General features: G+C 31.0%; 1 protein-coding gene across 1 annotated transcript; it reads right to left on the bottom strand.

The window, feature by feature from the left end:
* Nucleotides 1-10,667: 10,667 nt before the first annotated feature.
* On the bottom strand, nt 10,668-17,776 carry LOC106369503. The gene is made up of 9 exons (XM_048766595.1): nt 13,751-17,776; nt 12,650-12,923; nt 12,368-12,482; nt 12,162-12,286; nt 11,954-12,035; nt 11,750-11,861; nt 11,509-11,672; nt 11,306-11,426; nt 10,668-11,241 (listed from the first exon to the last, which is right to left on the bottom strand). Exons 1-9 carry the CDS (start codon nt 13,937-13,939, stop codon nt 10,900-10,902), a joined length of 1,524 nt encoding a protein of 507 aa, XP_048622552.1. The 5' UTR covers nt 13,940-17,776; the 3' UTR covers nt 10,668-10,899.
* Nucleotides 17,777-20,680: the final 2,904 nt, after the last annotated feature.

The raw sequence follows: 20,680 nt of genomic DNA, 5'->3' as shown, positions 1-20,680 counted from the left end.
TAACTAAGCATCCGTTCACCCTAGAAAGGCGGCAATTTCCAATCAGGCAATGTTACGCAATGACAATTAACAAAAGTCAGGGTCAGAGTTTGAAAGGTGTCGTACTGTATTTGCCACAACCCATTTTCACCCATGGGCAGCTATATGTTGGTCTTTCCCGAGTTACTACCAAGTCAGGCCTCAAAATTATACAAGGAAATGATCAAAAGATAGGAAGGGTTAAAAACATAGTCTACAAAGAAATATACAACGGTCTACCTCACTTACCAGGTAATCCAATATTATTTGCAACACAATACACAGCATTATCAAAAAATACTAAACTCCTTTTTCTCCCTTCCCCAAAATCACGATCAGATGCTCACCCAGAACAGGCTCCCCGGAATCACGAACAACCTTCTATACCATAAGATGCAAGCAACCAGTAAGTCTGCCGACCAAAAATCTCCCAACTCAATAATGAAGCTGTACTAACAAAATTCTTTTTATCAATAGGTCCGCTCGCAATAGAAAGTGCCAGTTCTACAAGACCATTAACAATATACCTCGCAGACATCGTCTACGTCTTATCTTATTTTAATTCTTTTTCGTTATCTACCAGATTCTATTCCCTTTGGACAATTACTTATTTCTACTGTTAAACTATTTTATTTCTACGTCTTCACATCCAAAAAAACAAAACTTAACTCACACTTTCAGAAACTAAAACTTCAAATTTTAATAAAACATTACTTTAATTACACATGTAATCTTCGCGCGGACACCGACTCTAGTATATATAAAAGGATTAGTTTAATTTTCTTACCAAAGCTTTAGCACATTCTGGCATCTTGCTAGAAATAAAAAAGATGATCGCTACTCGATCGGAAAGAATCACCAACCGCTTTTCTTGTCTTCAGTTCACGAGCTTCTACAAGGAAGATGATCGCAGCTCCAAATCGAAAGCTCCAGAAGACGATAGCATGTACTACTAGAAGAGGGATTATATGTTATTGGTTACCAGTGGCGGATCCAGACCAATTATTTGATGGGGGCACATAACTAACAAATATATTAAATAATATTAAATTAATTTATATAAAATAAATAAATATATTTAAATATTAAATCTGCAAGAAAATAATAAACTTTGATTTTATTCAACTCAGAACAGATTTTATAAAATAGTTTTATAACTATTTTTTTTTACAAATGTAACTAATCATATAGCATACTATTAAAATTAAAATTAATTTGAATATATATAAAAAGTAGTCTTCAAATTTACACATTCAGAACAACATATCAATATCTTACAGAACTTGTTTATAATCAATTAATCATATCATAACGAACTAAACTCTAAAACATTAAATAAAAATGAATGGATTAATTAGTTTTTTCTATTAGCCATTGCTAATGTCTATTATTAAAAATAAGGACTTAAAATGTGCTAGAAAGTTGAAATTTAAAAATGAGGTATATATTATAATGGAAAGAACTATTAAACACACACATAAGTAGACAAAAAAACAAACAAATAAAGAAGACAAAGATATGCTAACACAAAAATAATAATATTTACAATAAAATAAAAGGTAGGGAAAATCTCACTAAATAATTACCGTGAACAAATATATTGTAATAGTGTAGTCATGTCATACAAGACATTAATTGTACACCAAAGGATAAAAATAAAACCAGGTAAAAAAGAAGCAAAAGAATGGTTCGAACCCAGTACGAGGTCCACGGAAAGGGAGCACTTTTACCAACTGTTCCACATAATCATTAGTAACAAAGCTAACTAAATAAAACTTTAAACGTAGTCGGGAGCACGTGCCCCCGTAGCTGATACGGTAGATCCGCCCCCGTTGGTTACAGCATATCTCTGATAATATTATTGGTTATGTTCGTTAGATAATGTGATTACGAGAACCTAAATTATTAAGGAATCATGATTATCTGAAGTATAACAAATAAATAAAATCGAGTACAAGATTTCACCCGTAAAAAGGAGAAAATCTTAATAGAAAACCTAAACAATTCAAGAATCATGATTATTTGAAATATAAAAACTAAAATAAAGGGAATTTGCACTCCATATACACCAATAACTTCATAAATTTGCGGAGATGGAAAGGTAAATTATTGAAGATTTCTTTTTTGGACCAAAATTCTTCTCCTACTAGAAATGAAACCTATCAAAACTTGATTTTACATATGCATCTAGACAAAAAAAAAAAAAAAATCTGTTCCACAATCATTCATCAACGCTTCATTTTCACCACCAAAATCTCCGAAATTCTTTTTCTTTTGTCATTTACATCAAAAGATGAGTGATCAAGACGACACGTCTCATCCACCATCAAAATCACCAATTAACACGGATCTAGGACAAGCTCTCTGCACATCTCGATCCAGCTTTTGGTAACTATATTTTTTATAAAAACAACACATGTCAGTTTAGCTGGATAACATGTTTATTATCTTTGTGTTAAAGTTTATTAGAAAACTTTTGGCTTCCTTTTCGAGAATTCGGCCAAAAAAAACCTTAACTTTGCACGAATTGCCAAAAAAAACATGAACTTTTGGGCTGACCAAAAAAACACCAAACTTTCATTGACTTTAGAATTAATTAACAATGTTTTCGCTGACTTGCCAATTTAGCACGCCGTCAATAAATTTAACAGAAATATTTGACGTCGTTTATTGTTGGCGCTAAGTGAAACGACGTCGTTTTCAAATGAAATGAAACGACGTCGTTTTACATGATTTGAAATTAAAAATATGTAGACCCCTGGATTCGAACACAGGTTGTTTGGTCAAATGGCAAGGTCTTTTACCACTAGGCTAGTGGAACTATCAATGTACTTACTAACATGTTTACTTTTATTTGGTATTGATTGAATATAAAAATATTCTTTAAAAACTTAAAAAGATCTTTAAAATTCCAAAAAATTGAAAAATAAGAAAAATTTTATAAAATCAATTTTGAAATTAAAATTGAAAATAAATTTTATTTTTCTTTTTAAAAAATAAAAACTCTTCCAAAATTTTTTATAAAATTAAAACGAACTTTAAATTCCAAAAAATTGAAAAAAATAAATAATTTTTTTATAAATTAATTTTCAAATTAAAATTGAAAATAAAATTTTATATTTCTTAAAAAAAAAAATCTCCCAAAATTTTCATAAAATTAATTTTGAATTAAAATTAAAATATTTTTTTTCTTTAAAAAGTCAAAAAGTTTCCAAAATTTTCATTTTTTTAAAAAAATCCAAATTTTTAAAAAATTATAATAAAATGCAAAAAATTAAAGTTACAATTATCAACTTTTTATGTGTGTATAATTAATTTCAACTTTTAGCAAATGTATTAAAAAAATTGAAAATTTTGGAAGATTTTTTATTTTATGAAAAGAAAAAATTTTATTTTATTTTCTATTTTAATTTCAAAATTAATTTTATAAAAAAATTCTTTATTTTTTCAATTTTTTTGGAATTTTAAAGATCTTTTTAAGTTTTTAGAAAATTTTGGAAGAGTTTTTATTTTAAAAAAAAAAATTTATTTTTTAAAAAGAAAAATAATTTTTTTTATAAAAATCTTCTTTATTTTTTATTTTTTTTGGAATTTTAAAGATCTTATTAAGTGTTTAGAGAATTTTTTATATTTAATATGTACCAAATAAAAGTAAACATGCTAGTAAGTACATTGAAAGTGTGAGTAGCCTAGTGTTAAACTACCTTGCCATTTGACCAACCAACCTGGGTTCAAATCCAGGGGTCTACATATTTTTCATTTCAAATCATATAAAACGACGTCGTTTCATCTCATTTGAAAACGACGTCGTTTCACTTAACGCCAACAATAAACGATGTCAAATATTTCTGTTAAATTTGTTGACGGCGTGCTAAATTGGCAAGTCAGCGAAAACATTGAAAGTGTGAGTAGCCTAGTGGTAAAATACTTTGCCATTTGACCAACCAACCTGGGTTCGAATCCAGGGGTCTACATATTTTTCATTTCAAATCATATAAAACGACGTCGTTTCATCTCATTTGAAAACGACGTCGTTTCACTTAACGCCAACAATAAACGATGTCAAATATTTCTGTTAAATTTGTTGACGGCGTGCTAAATTGGCAAGTCAACGAAAACATTGTTAATTAATTCTAAAGTCAATGAAAGTTTAGTGTTTTTTTGGTCAGCTCAAAAGTTCATGTTTCTTTTGGCAATTCGTACAAAGTTGAGGTTTTTTTTGGCCGAATTCTCCTTCCTTTTCTACCGTTGGTCACTTTAAATATAAGTATGTTACAACTATTTTGTATTGAGTGTGGTAAATTTTCCAAATATTATATGGTGATATCACTACTATATAAAATGAACTATTTTTGGAGCTTCTAAAGGGTGCCACGTCGGATGAAATATTCCTAACCAATTAAAGTGACAGGTCATCGCAGACTGGTCAATAATGAAATAACTTGGGATGAGCAGATCAGATCTCGTGCTTCAGCCCAATAATTAAGTAAATCTTCGCAGCCCACCTTTACCAAACACTCATACCTTTACCAAACACTCATGACCCAAACAAAACACTACTGGCCCAATGAGGACACATGGCATCAACATAAATGATATGGTACTTTTGTTTCTGGTGAGTTTATTATATGGGCCCGTATTGAAATTTAAATTAACTCATTTGTAGATAAGACTTACCTTAGAAACTCTGACGTTTCATAAGCTATTTTCCCGTAAAAAAATTTCATCTGTTCATCTCTCAGGTCACACAAAATCTGGAGACGTTACGAAAACAAAATCATGTAGAATCGAAGCATCGTCTTTCACGAAACCATTAACTCTCTCATTCAATCTCTCCCACTATGTTTGATTTTAATTATCCCTTCACTCACCTTCATCGTAAATCCCTAATTTTCTTCAATTATAAATAGGGATGCAAAATACTCAGAATCTCACTGCTTCACCAGATTCAACCATGCCTACTACTTCCTTACCTACACAACCTTCAACAATGGCTTGACGGTTGATTACTAGGGGAACAGTTACGTCATCAACTCAGCCAAAGACTTCATCTGTGGATCATGGCGGCATAGCCTCTAACTTCTCCAGATCACCATTGTTTAACTCGCAGCCGCCAGCCGCTAGCTGCAGACACGGATGCAAGCATCCGAGATTGCAGTTTGAACGGGATCGATCGGGTACAACAGCAAAGGATACCTCTTGGTGGTGCAGCACAACATGAAAGATGTTTAAGGTGGACGAAGTGAGTGGGACGGCGAAGCTTGTGTTGCTGGATGGAGATTTTATTGCGGCGGACGGGATGGCGAGGAGAGGGAGAGATGTACGTTGTGAGGCCAGATCGAAAGTGTAAATACGGACGTGTCAACAAAGCCAGAAAAAATGTTATTTGTGTATTAAAGTTAAGGTAAATCCGTAATTGTCATTACTTCATGGACAAAAGAAGCCTCTTTTAAAACCTTCATGAACTCAAAAATATCAGTGTGAAAGCAAATTTGGAAATGTGCTGGCTAGAGTTAGTAGAATCATATCATGATCAAGTTATATATGGGTAAGAACACATTGCACAGAATCCATACCAGTTGACCTTTTATCATTCCAAGTTAAACTCCATCCCAAATTTTATATAAATTAGAGAAAGTCACTGTATTATTAATTCTCCCCCTCGAGTATCACAAAATGAGTATAACAGTTTCATCGAAGGATTTTTCATGAAAGATTCCATGACGGCCCAGAGAAAGAAAAATGGTGATTAAGATGTTTATGAAAAGGTATAACTGCAAGGAAGACACAGAAAGTGAAAGATATTATAGCTAAAAATTGATTTTTTTTGTTCAGACCAAGATTGCATATCTGTAAATAATATAATTAGATCGATTTATCACTAAACCAAAAGAACCGATTTATATGTCAGTTTGTACTTAAGATTGGAGACGATAATTATTTCAAAGCTAACTAAAAAAACAAAAATCGGTTGTAAATTAAATTAGTTTTTTCATAAAAACTTGAACAAACAAGATAAAAGACTATTTGATCATATCTGAAGTTTAATTAACTTTTATTCATGTAGCTTGCTTTCTTGAACATTATTTTCAAATATGAAAATTCAGAAACATGCATACAGATAATTAAAGTTCATTCATCATAGTAAAACAATAGCAAATTTTTATTTTTTTATTTACCTATCATTGTATATTTGTGTAACTGGTTCATTGTATATTTAAGATATATTTATATATAATGAAATCAAAAAAATTAAAATTTAATTTCAAATTACAGAAAAGCCCGGGCGTAGCCCGGGCCATCCCTCTAGTCTATAATAAGTTTAAAACGTTAATATAATATATCAAATGGAAATGCTATAATAAAATGATAATTAACCAGCTAACATAAATATTTAATGGGTGGATAATATATGTTTTTGTATTTATCTCCTATGCTTTTATTTTGAATAGTTTTAGCTTTCTAACAGTTTTGTTGTCATTTGCAGAACGTGAAGTACATCAACTATATATTGTTGATCTTGCAAATTATGTTTGGAATAAAATGTCATATGTGTGGAGGCAAAGTGGGTTTGGTGGTCCATCCGGAGATCAGTCATAGGTGGTAGCTACGATCAGTGTCACTATTATTTAGAAAAAGAGAGAGATTTGTAAGGTATGAATTGAGTTATTACATATTTAGAAATATTATTTTTTGTTGTGATAATTTAGGTCCTTTAACACAAAAATATATTTGCAATTTCATCTCCCCTAGACACTAAGGCACAAAGGGCGTTGGTCATGATATATGAAGCAAACCAGATGAATAATAAAGAAAACTTGTCGCATTATGAGTCAACCGTCATTTACAAATAACTAGGTCCGTTCCCGGGCTACGCCCGGGTTATTTGTTTGTGAAAATGTTGAAACAAAATATCATATTAAATTTTGGTGTTGATTGTATGGACGCAATAAGTGTTGAGGTGGTTGTTGTGTCCTCCACTCCAATCTCCACCAAATAAAACTAAAACAACAGTAGCTCAGTGGATGACATAACGTTAGCTAAAGTTAATTGCGAAATCGTTTAATTACATAACCCGAAAAAGTGACCTTTCTAGACATGGGTTTCATAAAGTTGGAGTCTTAAAATAATATTTGATATCTTCGCATAGCCTTTTAGATTAAGATTCCATCATGTTAAATCTTGATACATAGCATATAAAATAGTGATTATTAGTACAATTTTTGTAGGTGCTCTACATTATAATAAATTAGCAATCAGGGCAATATGATCTTGGAGTGTGACGGTTGTTAGCACCTGATCCTCGATAATCGTTAACATAAATTTTAGAGTTTTGTCCTGAATTTATGTATATAACATAAATTCTCTTATTTCAAAAGGTCGGAGTCTTATTTCGAATAAATTCAGCAAAAGAAAAAGTATTCCAATAACCTATTTAATATATAAACACCCAATTTTCAAAAAACGAAGCATACTTAATAATATTTTTTAAACGTGTAATTGTTGAAAACTTACAGTTGAATATCGTTTCAGAATATTATTTTAATATATATGTTGGTAAAATTTTTATTGTAATAAACGAATTTGGAGTTTTGTAATATTACATAAATTAAAGGTCTTTAAAATCTATTTGAAATTTCATCATCTATTATTCTTTCTTCTTGCTCAATCACATCTAGACATCGCCTTTTTTAAGTATTATATAGAAGTAGGGTTTTAAAGGAAAGGAATCATAAAACAATTTTATATGAAAATAAATCTAGGTATCAAATTTGTGAGAGAGAGAATAATAATCCGAATGATGCATGAAATAGGGTCACTCCGTGCTGCATGTTTTTGCGTAATCCCTTATTCGCCTTTTGAAATGCTTTATGTAATCAATTGATTTGTTGAAGTAGAAAATTGTTGCTGGTGTTGAACGGAGTATAAGTTTGCCTGCAAAATATTGGATATTATTCTTATGCTGTTAAATAAAAAAATTATATATGTATGATTTTTTGATGTGTTATATAGAATTATTTACCTTGGATTAGTTTAGGAATTAAGCTTGTGACGATCATAACTTTAAATTTTCTATCTTTCTTACTTTATAGGATGCTAAAATCTGCTGCTTGCTTGTCGCACAATATGAGTTTGACGATCGTTGACCTGAGATAGAGATGTGGTATGAAGATAATAATTATTCTGTTGTTAACTATTGTGTTAAACTAACCTGTTCAGCCGTAGGCCAATCGTGGCATCAATATTGAGTTCCGGGTGGTGAGGTTTTATTTTTTGTATTATGACTATCTGTCCGACGACATCTGCACATTTATTTTAGAATAAATATACATATTTGTTTAATTAATACTGGGATGACATATTTACCTGGTAAGTGTGTGGGCAAAATGGCCAACCGCAATAGATTTCTGTATTTCTGAGGAGATAAACTGTGAACTGGAAATATCGGACAATCGAGTGTAACATTCAATGCTATTGTCTTTTGGTTGATCTGAATATTGTAAGGCAGTTGGGTGAGTTTCCGTTGTCGGGAATTATGTATGACAGAAAATCTCGAGAACTCATATGTATCTCCTTCGGTTAAGTTTTTTGGATCATCTGGCTGAATGTCTCCGGTGACCCGACCTTCTAATAGTTGTCCCTGGGTGTGATCAAATTTTGGTGTGCCAATCCAATTAAGTAAGCAGTGAGTTATTTAAATCAAATATGGTGGATTGGAAAACATATATATATATATATATATATATAGAAGTTTAGAAAAGGCTTACGTGGTGGTCGTAGCACAGGAAGCCGATGGAAGTTCGAGTATTATCTATTTGGTGTTTTTTGATGTCCCAAACATTTCTTATACATACTATGATAGGACGCACTGAAACCCCTTCTTGAAGTTCGTGGATTCTTTGGGGAATGTGTTGCATTGAAGATGTCACTAAAAAACATTCGATTTAAAAATTGTAATAAGGTACATGAATTTCTAACTATATTTATTACACACATGGATTTAAAAAGGCATTCGCCTACGGCCCCCAAATTTTGTAAAATATTTAGGGCCCCTAATTACAAAAAAAAAAAATTACTTGATATTTAATGTATTTTTTTAGTTAGATTTTTATTATTATTTGATTCTAAATTTGACTTGTGTTTAAAATAACTAATTTGTGATCAATTTTACAATATTTTATATAAAAATATAAAGATTCTATTTCAAATTAACTATAAATATTTGATCCATATTTGTCTTCTTTGTATATATTATGAGTTAAATTTATTTTATATATTTATAGAATTTGATTAAAAATTTATAATATTTTGAATATATAGTTTATTGTATTTAATTTAAATGCTAATATTAAAATTTTTAACAGCGACCAACATTTCAATCCAAAACGCTAAAAATTTATAGTTTGGTTTTTAGTTTATAAAAATTTAGAAAATGTTAAGGTAATATATCAAAACTTTTTAGTGTTATATATATATATATATATATATGTTTTTTCAAAAAAAAAAACTTTATATAATTCGAATTTAAATAAAAATATTTTCAAAAAAAAAAATCATGTAAAATTTATTTAACTCGCCTCGGGCCTCCAAAAACCTTCGCACGGCACTGAAACACAGTATTTGTATATTACTTTTGATGTAAGTTAAATATATATATATATATATATATAACTTTCAAGTCCTTAAAACTCAAACTAAAAAAAAAACTCGAGACATATCGCTGTGAAGACTGGGAAACTAATATATATACTATTTTCGTGAAAAATTGAAATTAACATTCGTGATATTTAAGTATATATATAATTAAAGCTTGTCTGTATAGACGAAGCAACTTAGCATACAATATACTGGTTTTTTACAAAACGTGATTTACATAGCCACTATATATCATTGACTATAGAATCATCCCTTCTATTCATAAGGAATAATTCCAACGTAGTAAAAAACGTAAAAAATTATAAGGATGACATTGTATTATTTATTTAGTCTTATAAAACGTTCTGGATAGTTCTTATATAAAAAATTTGAATTATAATGTTGCTTTGCAACTTTCTATGCCGAATGAGTAGAACTGCCATCCAAACCAACTTGTGGTTAAATATAGTTTGGATATTCATACTCATTGGTAAAAAATAATTATAAACGCTACGGGATGCTTCTAATTTTCTTTTGTTTAAGAGAATCATGCAGGGATTTGGTATTTACCTGACACTTCAATGGGCTGATTATTGGGGAGGCTATCCATACCGGTAAAACAGAGATCCGCACCACCAACTTGTTCCAGACGAATATTGCTTGGAAGTGTAGAAGAAACAGATGAGGTCTTTGTCTTTCTCGAGTCTCCTTCTTTCTAACGCAAGTGAATAATTGGGAGAGTTTGATTTTCTGTCTTTTTTCCTTCCTAAGGATCATAAGTAATATGGGATTATAATGTCCGAAGCAAACTTTCTTAAGGAGAATTTATTACTTTCCTATTTAGCTTGGTTTTAACATAAATATAGGATCATAAGGAATATGGGATTTTAAGAAATTTCATAAATGTAAAATATTCTAAAATCTTCATGCTGTGTGATATGCGTGTGTGATGGCTACGTGGAGTTCAAATTGTGTATGGATTATGGAAATAAATAAGTCTAGCAAGATATTGATGAGGCCAAATCAGTTGGTGTATATAAAGGAATTTAAACATGAAAACAATTGATCTGAGTAAACTATATAGGAAGGATAGTTTAATCGATTAAAATCCAAAGTTTGAAATGAAAAGAAACAAAGCAAAGTGTTGTTAAAAACCAAAATAGTACCAAACTGAAGCAAACTTGCAAAAACCAACATAGTACTTGAAGTTCAATGCAAAGACTTAAGAATTATCGAACTGAATCATTATTTCTCACACCTTGCCCGTTTGACTTTCTCTGGATCAACACTGTCAAACGTTCTCTTACTCTCTTCATCTGCAGAATCTCCACGGCTTTTTGAAGGCCCACACACTTCACTTCCAGTCTGCACTGCTTCCATGGATGTTGCAGCAATAGCGTTATCAACGGAGCCTTTTGTGGGTGATGATGTCTCCGGAGGGAGGATCTTGGTCACAGTGATTGCTCGGGTGTTGCCAGAGAAGTTGTGGTCTGTAACTTTTACACAGAACTTATGGGTCTGTCCGACTATGCTGATCAGAGCTTCCGGGACAGGCACTTCATGGTCAGGACCTTTGTCTTTATTGGCCTTGCATTCAAAAACAGTAATGTGAGTTTCAATCATTTGAGAGTATAAACTGATAGATATATACCTCAAAGTAGCTGCTGACCAACTCAGATGCATGCCTCCCAGTCAACTGAAAACCAGCATCACCAAGCAGGACAAAGAAACCTTGTTCACTGCTGTCATAGACCGAAATCTTTGCACGGTACCTGTTATGTAAGTTTTAGAAGTCAATAATCCAAAAACTATATAAGAGAGAGTGTAATTGATTATCGATGCCAATGAACTTACTGTGCAACTCCAGCTGTGGTATCCTTCACACATCTTGGGTTCGTGCAAATCAATGAATTTGCGCCTTTGGTAGCCTTACTATGACACCCAGTGCATGCAATATAGTACCAAGCAGATCCATGAACCACATCATCAATCGTGGCAGTGCACTCAAAAAAGGCATCCTGCAACAGTTCAAAAGCATTTGATATAAACATAGAAGCGTTTAAAAATTGCATGTAACATTTAGCTTTGTATTTACCTTTGCAGATTCCAGAGTCATGTAGGAGAAGATGTCAGATATGGTCATCGTCTCCCGCTTAGTGACCACCTCTGCACTAACCTGCTTAGCAATCTCTGGGTTCGAGGAGAGCCTAACAATTAATAGAAATCATAAATTCAGTCAATAACTTCAATTTGAATAAATGTGTGCTCAACATAAACTTATATAGACAGTGTTACATACCACGCGAAGTAATCAATTGTTGGTTGCACATCATAGTCCATGAAAACCCGTGTGGGAGACATAGAACTCAGTGCCAGGTTACCTGTAAAATGACGGAAGAAGGATTAAAGATGATAAGAGTGTAAAAGTTAGAAGGCGATTTTAAAGAACAAAACGTTTGTAGAATGTTTAATCAGTCAAACGCGAAACCAAAGGGATAAATAAGTACCTCCGAGACGTTTAGTGTTAACAGCTGTGACCAAAAGAACTGTGGGAGTGTTTTCATAGGACTTAAACTTCTTGCAGAAGTCCGTTGCTGCCTGGTCCCAGAGGTAAAGCTTCATAACAGGTCCTCTGGAAAATAATATCTTAGGGACTTAAGAACCTTATGAACTAAAGAGATATGGTTTATCAAAAAAAGAAGAACACACTTACTCATGTGATTGCACGTGAACCATAATGTGCCGAGTGGTAGCGAGCTTCGCTTCATCAATGGTGGGACGCTCGGTAAGAGCCTGTCCATCAACCAGCTTCATGTGGCCAAGAACATCTATAACATTTATCATCAAGAACATAACTCAGATGTCTAATCATTTAAAAAAAAAGAAACACTTGAACTAATCACATAACTGAACAAAATTCTACAATTCTTTATCAAACAGGAAGATAGGCCAAAACAACATCAAAATATAAATATAGTAAAATTAGAATTCTTACCGTAGAGGTCACCTTTGAGATCACAGTTGGCCTCAAAATCCTCATACGAATGCATCCTGAAACGGTCTTCATCAAAAGGGATTGGAATGTCGTGAAGAACCGACAACTCAGAGTTCCATGCGAAGGACACGGTTGCGATATGATCAGCAACCCGATACATCGGTTTGTTCTTCGATCCGTAGAAGTTGATGAGTTCGTAAACTGAACCTCGCTTCATCTCAGGCAGGTATTTCTTAATACGACCTGGTGGGATGAATCCTTGAATGACAGTTCCCTATTGTCGGAAAAATAATAAGAAAAACACAAAATCAGAATCAAACCTCGGATTTAAACAAATACGATCCCAAACCTTAATAACTAACTAAACAACCATATAAACAAATGACAAAATCAAACTACAAATTCTTATTAACGTTTAAAGAAACGTGAAAGCATAGCTCAAAGTTAAATTAACTTCATTCTAACATTACTAATGAACGCAGACACGAATCGCACGGTCCAGTAACAATTAATATAGTCGGGAAAGAATAACAAAACTAAAAACGTGAAACAAACCTCAAGATTTAAACAAATACAATACCAGGAAAACGCCAAAACCAAATTTTAAAGTTTTTTAATCCTAACTAATTAACCCTAGATTCACCTTCCAAGTTTAAAGAACCGGCAAAATCACTGTTAAAAATTTTTATTAACTAACTAAACACCCATATAAACAAATGACAAAATCAAACTACAAATTCTTATTAACGTTTAAAGAAACGTGAAAGCATAGCTCAAAGTTAAATTAACTCCGTTCTAACATTACTAATGAACGCAGACACGGATCGCACGGTCCAGTAACAATTAATATAGTCGGGAAAGAATAACAAAACTAAAAACGTGAAACAAACCTCAAGATTTAAACAAAAAAAATACCAGGAAAACGTCAAAACCAAATTTTAAAGTTTTTTTATCATAACTAATTAACCCTAGATTCACCTTCCAAGTTTAAAGAACCGGCAAAATCACTGTTAAAAATTTAATTAACTAATCAAACATAACTAATGCACCCTAACACACATCGATCTCAAGGTCTAGGAACTATTTATAGAATTGACGTACCTGCTCGTCGATGAGAAGCATTTCCAGACCAATAAGGGTCTTCTTCACCGGGTTCTGAGCCTCCCAGAAATGGATGAGTCGGAATCGCAACCGGGTTTCATGGGGACCGAGAGAGACATCTCTGAAGAACATCACTGATTCGTCAGACTCGGAAGACGCAGGAGACTTTCCATTTCGTTTCATCGCCATATCTTGAGATCTGAGTTTTTCTAGGGTTTTGCATTCTACGGAGAAGGAAGATCAATTATATAAGAGGAGGAAAAGAGGGAGGTGAAAAGAAATCATAATGAAGGGGTATTGATTGATCGAAACGGAACTATTGATAGCTTAGGATTGAATCGATGGAATCTACGGTTCTCTTTTTGATCGAAGAACACGAAGCGGTAATGGTGAGGAGAAGCTTCTCGTTTAGATGTCGGCTCACCTAAATGATTCTCCTCGCGATACACAAAAAACACAAAGAAGCCCGAATCAAACTTAAAGCCCAAAGAGAAATCAGAAGCCCACGAAATCTCTTACTCGACTTCGGGCAAAAGGCAAACCCGAGTCTGACGTGTAAAAAAAAAAGAACCTGATTGGCCAAATAAAAAATCCGACGTGGATAGCCTGTATGCTCTTCTTATTTTGCTTTTAGTAGTGTTAGATATTAAGATTAGATGTTCTTATAAAGTTTTATCCATCTAACAACCATGTCAATTGCATGTGGGAGAGTTAATATTATGTTTAACTGAATGCATGCCTCCTCACTATAAACCTTAAGCCTTAAATGCTAAATCCAAGGGATAAACTTAAATCCTAAACTCAAACCGTAAACCCTAAACCTTAAACTCTAACTTTAAACCCTAAACCCAAATGATAAATATTAAGCTCAATGGATAAACCCTAAACCCAAATTCATAAGATAAACGCTAAAAACTAAACTCAAACCTAAAAGAAAACACTAAACCCAAATGATAAAACCTCAGGTCTAAACCCAGATAACCCAAATTATCCGGATATCATTATTGTTAGTTAGTTTTTTGATCAATGGTCGGGTATTAATTATAGATCCCAAACCAAAGATTATACATGTAACACAACATTATCTCCTCATCATATAATTGAAAATGTGTGTTAGCCAGTTAAAAGTTTCTGAACCCAATTGTGTTACATGTCTTATTCGCTTTGAGTGATTCATCAAACATCACATTATCTACTCAAACAATCTTTGGGTTAATATCTGTAGTGATAACTGATCACTAATCAAAAAAAACAACTAACAATATTGATTTCCGGATATCTAGTATACATTACTTAACATATTGGATATGAACAATCTGATTAATGTAGCTTATGTGTTATATCATTCAAGTTTAAAGCAGTATTAGTCGTCCAATATATATGTTAACTGGATATTATTATTTTTACCCTTTTAATGGTTGTTGTGATTTATTGTTTAGGATTTATATTACTATGGGATTAAACTTTACAATTTGGTGTTTAGGGTTTATCCTTTGGATACATGGTTAGCGTTCACCCTTTGGAATGGAGTTTATTTTTGGTTTAGGGTTTATCCTTTTTGGATTTAGTGTTTATCATATGGGGTTTGTGTATAGAGTTATCTTTTGGGTTTAGGGTTTAGCATTTAAAGTTAAGGTTTCCCTTTTGATATAGGATTTATCTTTGGGTTTAGGGTTTATTATATTTCCTTTCGATTTAGTGTTTAACATATGGTTTGGATTTAGGTTTATCTTTTGGATATAAGATTAAGGTTCACCTCTTGGAGTAGGATTTATCTTCGGGTTTAGGATTTAGTGTTTATCCATTGGGTTTAGTGTTTATTATATGGGTTTGGATTTAAGGTTTATTTTTTAGGTTTAGGGTCATCTTTTGAATTTTGGGTTTAGGGCTTATCCTTTTGGTTTAAAGTTTATCACTTGGGTTTAGGTTTATCCTATGGGTTTGGGTTTATGGTTTAAGAATAGCGTGTTTAGTTTATCATATTGGTATATTGTCTAATGTTTAGAATTTTGGTTGGGTTTTAGGTTTAAGGTTTAGCGTGTGGAGATAATAATTGATTTTAACAATTATTGAGATAATTAATTGACCACTAATGTAAATCACCAATAACAATTAGAGATAACCGAATAATTGGTATTACTTTAACAGAATCCGTAGGCTGGATCGTGACACACTCATGTTGTATCATTTTAGTTTTAAAATGTTTTATCATTATTTGAGTTAGCATAAAATGAATATATAAACAATCATATTTTCATTATAGTTAATCAAATATGAATACATAAACAAACACATGTGATATCACAAAACAATATTGACACCCATTTAATATTTGGCTACAGTTTTGAATTTTAAATTCTTATTCGATTTAGCTGACTACTTTTTATTTCTAATAAATTAAAGAGAAATTATTTAGAATGGTTCAAATTATACATAATGACTAGAATATATATCTATATATAAACCTGTTTACTCTCTCCAGCTTGAGACACGTCAGACGCCACGTCAGAAAGTCGGCTTCTGTAGACGTGACAGGTGTCCCATCTCTACGTATTAGGGTTTCTTTTTGCTTCTTCTCCGCCATTTGAGAATGAAACAGAACCATGAGATGTTTCAGCTTCTTATTATCAATCTCTACCAGTTACAGATTCCCCATCTTAAATTCATTCTTAAATCATCATCTACGATCTATCTTGAATGCGAGCTTCTTCGTGCAAGGCGGTGGGATTTTCAGTTTTCAATTGCAAGTTGTGAGCTTTCAGTATCTTGTGGATTGATTTTTTTCCTTTATGTGTGATTTGTGAACATTAGCTACTGAGGATTTTGGTAAGTTGGATAGGGAGATTAAGTTGACTGAATCCATTCTCGAAAGCATTTCTCCAAAATCTTTCCTTTGCTTGCTATGTTACATTTTTAATTTTGATACTAAAATTACACAAAAATAACAATGTTGCAGAATTTATAAATCCAGAAAACTAATACGGAATAGAGAGCATCAGTGGTTGCTCAGTTTGCGGCAGAAACCACCTTTAGAAGGGTTCATGTTGGCACATAAATATGATGACACGCCTTCTATTGAACTCATCCTTGCTCTAGTAGCTGAGCTTAAGCTTGCACGATCAGAGGTATTTTAATTCCTCTACATAAGTTTAATTGTTTGCGTAGGATATATAAAATTTATCACGACACTGATACACTGCTTTGTTTCTGCGTAGATTGGGAAACTTCAAGAAACAATCGGTCTTTGGATCGTCTCACTATCTCAAAATAAAATTTGTGAAAGAAAAATGAAAAGTGGGAATTTGATTGAAGTAAGATGTCTTCCAAAAGTTGTGATACATGCTGACTTTCTTTATTTTCCAGGTTGGATTGTAAGAAATCGTAGAAACTAGGTATATTATTTCTTCAGAAAATTATTTTTATTATATAAAATTAACCATGTGAATATGATACAATAAAAAATATATTTCAGTATATACTTCATAAGTTTTGTTTTCTTTCATATTTCAGAATACTGTGACATTCTTTAGTGTGTACAATATAAGTTAATATAGTTTTCCGATGGTTAATTATATTCTGAAGAAGACAAAATAACAAAAAAAAATATTTTTAAAATATAAATATAAATATAAATCATAAAATAAAAAATAAAAAATAAAGAAAAAAAGAAAAAATATTATTTATAAAAATATACAATATAATTTTTTAAATAATAATGTTTATATACACGATAGTGTTCTCTTTTCGTAATTTCGTTGTGGAATTTGGACTTTTAAATTATTTGAGCAAATGATTTTTATTTTTTGTTCACACTAACTTAAACATAAAAAAAAATAATTAGTAGTGTTTATATGCAAATAGTTTAATCTTTTTGTATCTTTTCGGAATTTAAATTTTTTAACTATTCAGGCAAGTGGTTTTTATTTTTGCTCACACTAAGTTGAACATAAAAAACATTCCTCACAATACTCTCACAATATTCTCTAAGGTTCTTTGTATATTGTTTCGTGTTTTGTTTATTTGCCCATGAGATTTATTTTGAATTATCTAGCCTCAAATGAAACTTTAACTTAAAATAAATAATTGGCAAAACTTAAATGTGTAGTTTTAAAAAAAAAAGCTAAATGTGTTACAATTTCTTATAAGATACCAAAATCATAAATGTAAAATAAAACTTAAAAATATACTAAACTATTGTAATGAAAATATTAAGCTAAAGTATAATAATTATTAAATTTCTAACAATCACATCAACTAATGTGAAAGTATGTATGTAAAAGTTATTAGAAAATTACAAATGATACTTAATCTCTTTCTTGAAATAAATAAAAAAGACAAAAAAAAACATCAATTATGGATCAACTTAACCCACTCGAAGAACAACCCAATACACTATTCAAAATTTAGAATTAACTTAAATATAATATACAACTAGATTTTGACCCGCGCTTTTATTTTTTATTATAAAAAAGTTTTATATGAATCAATGTTTTGTGATTGTTATACGTTATTATTTCAGATTTTATCTGTACATATTTATTTAACTTTTTCATACGCTTCGACTGTTTTTCGGATCTGAAAAACTAAATCCAAAACCAACCCGAAAATACAGGTGCAGTTCGGGTCTGAGTCCTGGGCAAAGTACTTATTCATTATCTTTTTGGACCGGCGAATCTCTAGTCCAGTTTGGATCTTATCCGAGACTCGATCGGGTACCCAAAGTATCTGGAATGATTTGTGTATATCAGGTATGTTTGGGTATTTCATATATGTTTTCAGCATTATAGATACTTTTAAGTTTCTGGTTCGGGTTTTCGGTTATAGGTTGGGTTCTGGGTAAATTTTCAATTTTAGAAAAATATATTTTGGTTTGGTAAAATTTTGGGTGTTTTCGGTTCTATGGATTAGGTTTACGGGTAAAATTTTGAATCTTTTGAGTATATGAATACTTTTCAAGTATTTTTTTGGATTTCGGGTATTTTTGTGTTTCAAGTCTTTTTTTGTGTTTTGGGTACTTCGTGTTTTTTTGGATTCTAATACCCAAACCAATCTGAACCCGTTATGTATTCAAAAATTAAATTTATTTTACAGATATTTGAATTATGAGTCTGAACAATCCGGAACCAAAAAGAATCAATCCTAACTTAAACTATAAATTTTAAAATATTTAATTATGTCAAACGTTTAGGATCCGAAGAACCCAAACCCACGTATTAAAACATGAACCCCATGTTTCGAAACATTTTTTCTCCTTTGATATAATATAGAAATATTAAAGGATGTTGGTATAACTAAACTAACATATGAAAAATCTGATATATTTTCAATCAAATTTGCAAAAGTCAAGAGTTTAAATTAAATGTTTTAAAATCAAGATATCTTGTACATTCGTGTGATTGAAATAATGTGGGTTGCTAAATGTAAAATGATAACAATTGTCGTTATAATAATTGTTGGAAATTGTGGATTATTTATTAAAATGTAATAAGTTTTAAGTTGTTGCTATGATAAAAGCATGTTATGATATTTTGTTTTATATTATAGGTTAGACTAAAAAATGAAAGGATGCAATAACCATTCATAAGTAGATTTATTAAGAATCTTTCTCTTTTAATAATATAGATAAATCATATATCTTATAAATTTTAAATAATGAAGGTCTATTTATAATATTAGGGGAGAAATGGTATAGACCATCGAAAATCAGGGTATAAAATTTTAAATATCTTGGTTGTTACTAATAATAGATCTTAAAAGAATTTTTAGATTACATTTTCTATAAAATTTGACGATAATTATGTAAAACTATTAAGATACAAATATATCAACATCAATTATTTTTAAAATCGTGTATAATACACAATCTAAAAACGTGCATATATTTATGATTCCAAAAAAATTCAATATTAAAGTATAAAATATTTGTTTATTATTTCTGTTATAGGGTTTGGTTTTGTATTTGTAATTCAGTAAATGTGACGAAAATTACAATCTTAGTTCTTATAACTAAGTTATTAATATGAATCGAATAAGTGATAAATAAATGAATGTATAAAATTGTTTTGATATATTAAATTGGACACTGATGCATATCTGTTAATAACTTGATGCTCTATATAATGGAAGAGATGGAATATAAGATTACTTTATTCATGCCCCCTCTGAAAATTATTTGATCTCATTGAATAAAATGTGTGTATGGAATAAACGTTTGATATAAAAAAAAATATATTAAACATCACATTGATGCCTCACTGCAAAGCACTTGATGCTTTAATGGAGGAGGATGAGACAGATATGGTGGACACATGACCCTTTTGTATTGGAACATTTGATCTCGTTGATAAAATGTGAATATGAAATATCAATCGCATAGGTTTGATAAAAGTAATTGTATATACTTAATTTTTGGTTGATATAAACCGGTGGGTGTTCAAAATTATGTCGTGTGAGGGTAATAAAGTTATGCATTTTGGTTGTATATAAAAAGGTGACACTAAAAATGAATACGTCTAACAACTTTGCATAAGTAGATTTATTAAAACTCCTTTCCTTTTAATAGTATTGATTCAAGTATTACATATTTTTTTAATAAGTTTAACAAATTTAGGTATATATTCTGTATAAATTCATTATTAGGAAATAAAAATAGTCTAGACCATTCATAGGAAATATACCCATAACCCCACTAATCATAGACCATTGAATTCTATATTAATCATATGAATTGTGATTTCATCCTTATAAAGATCATAAAATTATGCCAAAACAATTTAAATGTAAAGAACGAAAGAAAACATAAATATCCATTAAAACACACGGATACTGTAATGTCATTCTCTGCTACTTTGTTGTACTGTATAGACAACTATAGTTTACAAAATATATATTGATACATTACATGTAGATAGGGGTGTTCAATCCGGATAT

Source organism: Brassica napus, chromosome C8 (assembly GCF_020379485.1).
Source record: "Brassica napus cultivar Da-Ae chromosome C8, Da-Ae, whole genome shotgun sequence".
In the NCBI taxonomy this organism is placed as follows: Eukaryota; Viridiplantae; Streptophyta; class Magnoliopsida; order Brassicales; family Brassicaceae; genus Brassica; species Brassica napus.
The sequence above is the reverse complement of the archived record's forward strand: the minus strand, read 5'-3'. Positions and strand labels throughout refer to the sequence as shown.